The sequence below is a fragment of the Tasmannia lanceolata genome, unplaced genomic scaffold (assembly GCF_043159265.1).
Source record: "Tasmannia lanceolata isolate RefF3 unplaced genomic scaffold, GAP_Taslan_0.1 ptg000013l, whole genome shotgun sequence".
Lineage (NCBI taxonomy): Eukaryota > Viridiplantae > Streptophyta > Magnoliopsida > Canellales > Winteraceae > Tasmannia > Tasmannia lanceolata.
In genome coordinates, this window is record NW_027518690.1 from 49,588,963 (window position 1) to 49,597,404 (window position 8,442).

Genomic DNA, 8,442 nt, shown 5'->3' on the forward strand with positions numbered 1-8,442 from the left:
CACAACAGCAAAGCAAATGCCAAATTTTGCCATAAAATGGTTCTGGACGCAGACTCAATTCTCAAATTATGGGTCCAAATTTGGACGCATAATCCTGTTTCAGCTTGTGACAACCGATCGTAAGCCCGAAACCTATTATCGGACACAAAATTACATTTAAATTTGAGTCCAAAATAGGTTTAGGTCTCACAATCGGCTGTCATAATCTGAAAGGAACAGGTCCTAAGCATCCCTCATTGGAAATTACTAGATTATGAACACCATGTTCGAACTTAGAACCCAAAAGTCTTTCACTATCATGTACCCTATTGCCTACTTTGAAGTCTCAGTTGACAGGGTTGCAACTCGCATTTAATGGTAGAGAAGCCTCAGACTCTAGTGAGTTAACCGCATAGTTAACAAAATGAACTAGACTATGGTAAGCATTGTTGTGCGGTAATTCATTGAGAAGCAGTTGTGGATCCTTGGAACTGAAATTATATAGATATGTTACAGTACCTACAAAAAAAAAAAAAAAAAAAAAACAACAATGAGCTCAGAAGAGCTCAAAAAAATAATCCAAACCTTGACCAATTTCCCAGATGGAAATGCCAGCTCCCCAAGCTTGAGCTTTATTCAGCCGCAAGGAAATAGACATCAATGAAGGATAGAAAACGACATGCTGGATTTGGTTAACTGAATAAATGAAGTAGTGTTCTGCAATGTTCTCCTTCCATTGCAAAACAGGTCTGTGATTCTCTAACAAAGACAGGTAATCCCTACCAGTGATAGCCTCAACACCTCCCCCTGCAAAAGCAAATAACAGTTCAGCATCCGAGTGACTCAACACAAATCTCATTAATTTATTGAATGGAGAATCACTCAACAAAATCATGGTTGTCTCCTATTAAACGATTCGAATGGCCAGTTAATATCAAACTAGTTCTGATTAGCATTTAGAAGTTTGAGAATGGTCATCTTAGGTAGTAGGGTGGGTTTGATCTAAAGTGATTTTCTTGCATGATTGGTCCAGCTACGAAAGATTAGGCCCTTTAGGCTCGAGGTGGATTCTGTGGTTGGCAGGGATAGCTCACAACCCTTGTTTTGTCATATGTCCAATCATTGATCCAAATAATGCCAGAGTTTCTCCTCCCACGGAGGAGGACTCAAGCAAGGATTTATAGGAATATCACAAAATTTCAGAATTATAACTCTAATCAAGGCCTTGTTGTCTTTTTTCCCTGTATTACGTGAAACTTTATCGAAGCCCTTCTTGCCACATTTTCCTACCTAGAATATGACCTCAAAGTTCTGGCATGGGCAGGAAAGAAGTTGGAGAGGATTCAAATAACTTCGCATGGGAAGGTAAAGAAGAAAGAAAGAGATTCAAGCACTTGATTACGCCAGAGGAAGTGAGGGAAGAAGGCTTTGGGAGGATGTGGGTTAAGGTAGAATTCCATTTTGCCATGCATATAGGTGTTATTATAGGCTAGTTTGTAAGGACTTTGTATTCTTGGTTGTTAAAAGAGGGTGTGAGTGAGGTAGTTTGGACTTTGGAGTTGGGTTCTTCATTGTATTCTTAAGGATGACAAATTGACTAGTGTTCTTCACCTTTTTCTTTTCTTGAGAAGGTGTTTGTGTTTCCTTGTAGCTAGGAGTTGGGTTCTTCATAGTAAGCAGAAGGATGACAAATTTGCTAGTTTTCTTCAGCTGTTGCTTTTCTAGAGAAGGAAGCAACTCTTTAAAGAGTGGAAGAAATTATGAGCGTGTCTAGTTGACATGGGTGTTTCTGGATTCTTTTATTTGGCTTTTGGAGGATGGCAGTGACAAGAAAGAGGTAGTCACATTGTTTGGCATATGATTCCTTGAGTGGCAAGGGTTACATGGAAGGTATCATATGGCATTTGAGCATAAAGCTTCATCAATGTAAAAGATGAGCTTGGATATTCATGTCTTATCTTTAGTTGGACCATTGGTAAAAACAAATTCTGAGGTTACACCACTCAAGATCTATTTAAAGAGTGGAAGAAATTATGAGAGATGTCCCAAAGAGAATGAAGGTGGGCAGACGGAATTTCTTCTCCAAATGTCATTGACTTGAAATTTTGACAGGTCTTATCTGCAAAATCCAGGGAAACCGAGGTTTGATTGCTTGTTTAGAGGCATCAAAAGAGAGGTGAAAAATGATTTATCTGTCCAACACAATAAAGAAGTCACCACACACTCTGTACTGACCCACTCTTTATTTAGCTGCTAGTATCGATATCCTAAACTATGTTCTCACGAAGCTTGAAAATTACACAAAAGAGTAGAAGAATAGAAAATTTCAATTCATTTCACAGATTATAAAAGCACATACCTTCTGAAAGCACAAAATCATTTCCATAAAAATTGAGGCCAATGAAAATCTTGTGTGCAAGTTTCCGAGCGCCATCCGTTGTGCCAATGGTCAACCGCAGGGAGGATTCAATCCAGTTTAAAGGAGCATTTGGACCAGGACTATATGGACCAGAGAAGTCATAAGTCATAAGGGAGAAACCATCTACGGCATTACTCAATCTCTGAAAATCTTGTGGCCCAAAATCATGGTTTTGAAGATTTTCTGAACGGGGTGCTGGGATAACGTAAATCAACTGTAAATGGCTATCAGAATTTTTCTTTGAGCTCACTGAATGCAGGACCTGTCCTAGTTGTTCGATGAAATGCAATGCCTAAATTATACCAAGAAAAAAATCTTCAAACTGATGGATTAACATTTAACAGAAGTGGAGAAGAGCAGATAATTCCACAGACTATTATTAGAGACAAGAAGGTGATATATGAAGTTTGTATTATTAGAAATGAAAACCAATCCTCCAGTACTCAAGTAAACAAGCATTGTCAAAGTGTAATCACCACATTGCGCAGGTCTGGATCATGCAAGACACCATAAGCCGCCCATCTTGACCAGGATTCTAGCACAATACCATCATATCCCATGTCCCTAATACATTTTGAGTGAATGTTCAAAACCCACAAACAATAGTCCTAAAAAAAAAATGCCTAAGAATTGTCTGGAAGGGAACGAAGGGATACCAGAAAGCTTACTTGCACTCTCTTAATATGAGATCAATCGCCTCATCCCATTGGTGCTTCTTCTTAAGAAGGTCAACTGGAAATGCTTCTATAACAACTCTAGGTACCACCTATTAAACAAAAAAGAGTAGAGCCGATAATATCCAATGATTTCTATAAAGAAGAGATTCTAAGAAATCACGTCAATGAAATACCCAAAAAAAAAAGAGTGAGAGCAGATAACTACAAATTACAGAAAATAAGTGATATAACAACTCTGGCAACAATATATTAAGAGTTGACCAAGTAGCTCCTGAAAAGTTGGCAAGACATTCAAAATATGTTCTGAGGGCATCAAGACATTATAGAAGGAAGATGGGGGTCCACCTGAGTAACGAGGAGGAGAGATATGGGTCTGATTTTGGGGGTTGGTTCCCTAGGGATGAGTTTAGAGTCAAAGGTTCGACGATTTGAAGTGATATCATGAAATTGACCATTAGTTTTTAAGAAAGGTATCCATTTTAGAGTGGGTAGTTGGGAGAAAATCTAGGCCGTTTGGATATGTGGATTTTAGAATCCAGGTTTTAGATTGAAAACAGTGTAAAAGAGGGTTCATGATCAAGCTGTTGCATGCTGTTCTGACAGCATTTCTTGGATTTTAAGAAAGAAATTCAAGTTTTAGAAATCTCTCCCCCATCCTGAGATTTCTCAAACCTGGAAACATGTGATGATCGCCTTCTCTCTTGCTGTCGGAAAGAAGTGCGAGAAGTCAAAAAATGACGGATGGTCTCTTTCTTCTCTTGTCTCCCATCTACAATTTTGAGGAAATCCAAGATTATAAAATCCAGGTATCCAAACGGACCCTTAGTTTTGGCACTACCGCACTACACATGGTGTGACGCTGTTCCTTAAGGTTGTATACTTGTGTTTTCCTTCGCTTTTCAGAATTGTACTAGATGGATCTGTGGATTGACAATTCAATTCCGTAAACATCTTCGACTAAGAAATAGAAAGAGGTGGGACATAGATAAGAGGGTTTGAGGCGGTTTTATGAGGGTAGTAACTTAGGTCCTTTTACCGTAATTAGTCTCTCAGGAGGGGCTTTCAGCTGCTCATAGGGCATGAAAATCCTATGCCCCATGCATGGTAGATGCTTTTTGTTAGTCTGTTTGGATAATATTCTCACTTTGACTTTCAAAAAAAAAAATTTCTCATTTTGAACCACCTTCATAGTCATAATAGAATCATTGTCAATCACTTTACTTTTTGTTTGGTTGGTGGTAGACCCGTTAATCACATGTGTGTGCAATGTGGCTCTTTCTGCAAGATTTGGTACTTCATTTTCGATTTGTTCAAGGTAAGTTGCGTTCTTCATGGACATATTGCTGATCTTTCGAGTCTTGGGACTTCACCCCATTGGAGTGATAGAGGGAAAGTCCTTTGTAGTTTGTTTCTGTTTGCTACACTTTAGCCGGTATGGAAGGAAAGAAATAGAATGGTCTTCAAGGGGGAATCTAAGAGTGTTTGAAGGATCCGACAACAAAATTTCTCTATTGTGGCCTGGTGGGTGGCAGCTCTTCCCATCTTTAGAGGCTACTTGGTGACTTCTTTCCTTATGTCTTGGAAGGAGATTAGCATGAGCAGCTATAGCAAGGGCCAAGGAAGTTTGAGGAATTCAGGCCCCGACGAGAATTGGAAGCCTCCTAGGGAGTTCTGATAAGGAGGCGAGATGGGCTTTTTCTAGCCTTATTGATGAGAAGGATTCCAATGAAGCTGAGGTTCAGGCATTGCTTAACAGGATTCATATAGCAGATAGATCTTTGCTAGATGTTATGGTGATTGAGCGTGATTCCCTTTACCGTTATTCATTGTGTTAGAGACAATGCTTGCTACCTTCAGGGATATGCCGATGCTATTGAGAAGATTCTTGATATAGCTGCGGTCTTCCAATAGAGAGGGGGCATTCTCGTGTAGGGGTTGGCCGTGCGGAATTTGAGATTTTCAACACTCCCTCCTTAAGGATCCTTGGGTCCTTTTCCTTATTGTTGGCTCTTTTTCTTGTTCTTTCTTTGCTTTCTTTTGTGCGACATTTGTTGACTTCCTCGGTCACGGTTTTTTATTTGATTTCCTTTCTTTTTAATAATTTTTTATCCTTCAGAAAAATAGAGGACTTGAAAAGTGTCTACTTCACAAAATCTGCTCAAGAGTAATTATATTACCAGAGCATTCCCATTCATCCTAAGTTCAGAAATCCATCCGATGTCAACATTATGCCGCCCCTCCAGAATTAACTTGGACCCTTCACTGAAATGGCAAACATAAAAGCATTAGCCAATAATACTAGCAATGTAGTAGACAAAAAATACACTAATTGATCCGACATACCTTTTTAGCTCATACCATACAGGTGACAAATGTGTAAACTTAGAAGTGAACTGCTTTGCCACGTCATAACCTTTGGAATTCCTACACGATACAACATTTTGGAAGGACTGCATATAAGTCACAAAGATGACACAAACAAAAAGAACCAGGAAAGATCCCAAAGGGAAAATTTAGAAATTAAAGAGAACAAAAAATGAAAAGATCGCTAACGAAAGAAACCATCTGGCAAAGTAGTAAAACATATCCCAAAAAGTGATGATTCAAGTACGATAAGAGAAAGAAAGAATGCCCAATTTGATCAAACTAGAATCACTCGTCATTTAAATTCCAAGCACCACCTAACATCTAAAGACCCTTGTGATCATTTCCCACTTGCTACCACATTTGTAAATCCTCCACAAACATGATTTTAATTGCAGTATTTGTCATTTTCCTTACAATTTTGAATCCACGAGGATAAGAGGGTCCAGCACAAACAATGTAAATCCTTGTTTAGTTGATTAAAAAGCAATCTGTATATGCTTTCGAAAGCAAATTAAATAACGTTTGCTACTAGGTTCTCTAAAGAAGACATGAGTTTAAATCGTCGCATTCTTATATTCATATGAGCTGAAAACCAAGAAACAAATAAGAAATTCTAGTTCTTTCAACTTTTCCAAATGAAAAGCATCTCCATTTAGTGCCAAAGAATGTATCCTTGTAAGTAAAAAATTCCCCCCCTTACACAAGAGTCTCAGTGCAGCAATGTGCCTCGCAATTGAACTACATTTGATCGATCATTCCTTGTCACTCACTGCCATTTATACATTAGTTTATTGGTAAGATGAACGTACAACGATTCACTGTTTCAAACAAATGTGTTGCTTCAAAAAATCAACTACTCTCAGTATAACGATTCATTGTTTCAAATAAATGTGTTGCTTCAAAAAATCAACTACTCTCACTATCGCATTGGTGATAATAGTCAACTTCACTACATTTTAGACATCTAGGTTAACATGAGCTAGGGTTTGAGCCTGTGGTGCAGCTCAATTAGACTTAACCTCGGAGATTCGAAAATTCACACAAAATAAATAAACGAAAAATCTCAATCGTAATGAGAAATTAAATACTCAAATCAAATTAAATAAATATAGACTACAAATAAAAATAAAAATAAAAATTGACAGAACCCATTATATAACTGCATTTAAATATTTGAATGGTGAGAATTTATAATAGCACATTTCCATATTCTATAATAGCACTACTCTCTTCAATTAACTTTATAATCAGCTGTTAAAGCTCTTAGAAAAGAATTTAACAAAGTAACGAGTGCCATTATAAACAAAAATTGGGAGTGCAGGCAAAACCTAAAAGATAGGAAAAAAATAATAGAGAAGACATACCAGGGAGTGACGTATGCCAATACAGGATACGGAAAGTTCTGGAGAGATGTATTTTCAGATGCCTTGGAATTTTCCTGAATCTCTTGGAAGAAAAAAGAAGAGAGAAAACACGAAAAAAAAAATGGAAAGATGAAATGTTTGAGAGTAAGTAAATTAAAAAAAAAGAAAGCAAAATTCTTACAGCGAGAATTTCCTGAAATGAGATTTTAGGTTTGACGAGGCCTCTTTCATATACAGATAGAGTATCCTTATTTGTATTCTGACCGTATTTTATACGGTATACTATGAAGGATGTGAAGGGGAGAAAGAATAAGAAGAAGAAGAGGAAGAGGCGAGGGATGTGGAGGTGAGAAGAGGAGCCACCGGTCTGGGCTGATGCAACTACCGGTTCGATGCGGTTTAGCCGGTCCGAGCCGGCCGAAACTCTCCGTTCTCGCCTCTTCGTCATCAGAGAGTGTTCGGGGATTTTAGAGAAAAAGTATCCAACATTTGATTCAGTGGTGCCGGATATAGAGAAGTTTCGTGAGGATAAAACCGTCTTTTTCCACTAGGCCTTTTAAGGAAAAATTCGTCTTCTCATATTTTGATAATGGCACTCCTGTCTCTGTTTTAGGGTTGTAACTTGGTTGGGTTTTACCTGACCCGCATCAACCCGACCCGAAAAATCCATGGGCTCGGTTTAGGAATCTCAGTTATTTTTTAAAAATAAAATAAAATAAACCGACCCTAGATATCTTCTAGGTAGCGTAGGGTTTTGGAGAACCCGACTAGCTTGATCCGAGTTGCAACTCCAAACATTTGCCAAATTAAGGAACCTCATTGAAAATCTGGAAAAGAAAACCCTACCCGAGAAAATATCTTGCGTAGGGCCGGGCTTATGAATCGTGGGTTTTCCAGAAAATGACCTAACTATCGAATCAGCAAGGGTTCTAGAATAGTCAAGGCTACGCGATAAAGGATGCCTGGCATTCATTAGTAGGTGGATCCGCTGTAGGGGTTGGTTCAGCCCATAGTTGCCGGAAACTCTTTGGGCGGGTGGGAAACCCGTTTCCCCTAAAATGCATTTCTCGCGGTTGGGAAACTCGTTTCCCCTAAAATGAGGAAACACGTTTCGGAAACATTTCCAAAATATGATACAAAATTGGAGAAATATTCTAAAACACATGGTAAACATATGGAAAACTTATGAAAATAATGTGTAAACGCGTGATAAACATATGCAACACTCGTAGAAAATGCATATGAAACGTGTAGAAAACTTGTGTGGAACTTACGAAAATCATTTTGGAAAAAACAATTCATTTCCGAAGACGTTTCTCGTACAATTTTCTATTGTTTCATGTTTCTCGTTTCTCCTGTATTGTTTTTCATGCCTTTTCCGTTTCACGCTTCGTTTCCGTTTCCCACCCTGGTACCATGGACCTGCAAGCAACGGCTGGCTGAAAAGCGGTTTCCATGGTTGTCCTGTAATAGCCTTGCCGGAGGATTTTCTTGGCCAGGGCTCTGCCGCTCATGTGCGGGCCACACACACCTTCGTGCACTTCTTCCATGATCCGGGCGGCCTGCTCCTCGTCGACGCAGAGGAGGTGAATGTTGTCAAATGGATTTCGTACTATACAATTCCTTTGTTTGTGGG

General features: G+C 38.8%; 1 protein-coding gene across 1 annotated transcript; it reads right to left on the minus strand.

Moving 5' to 3' along the window:
- Positions 1-405: 405 nt before the first annotated feature.
- Positions 406-7,301, minus strand: LOC143890458 (Glycosyl hydrolase superfamily protein). The gene is made up of 8 exons (XM_077395153.1): positions 6,988-7,301; positions 6,807-6,880; positions 5,419-5,499; positions 5,253-5,337; positions 3,067-3,164; positions 2,875-2,962; positions 2,339-2,690; positions 406-786 (listed from the first exon to the last, which is right to left on the minus strand). Exons 1-8 carry the CDS (start codon positions 7,252-7,254, stop codon positions 536-538), a joined length of 1,296 nt encoding a protein of 431 aa, XP_077251268.1. The 5' UTR covers positions 7,255-7,301; the 3' UTR covers positions 406-535.
- Positions 7,302-8,442: the final 1,141 nt, after the last annotated feature.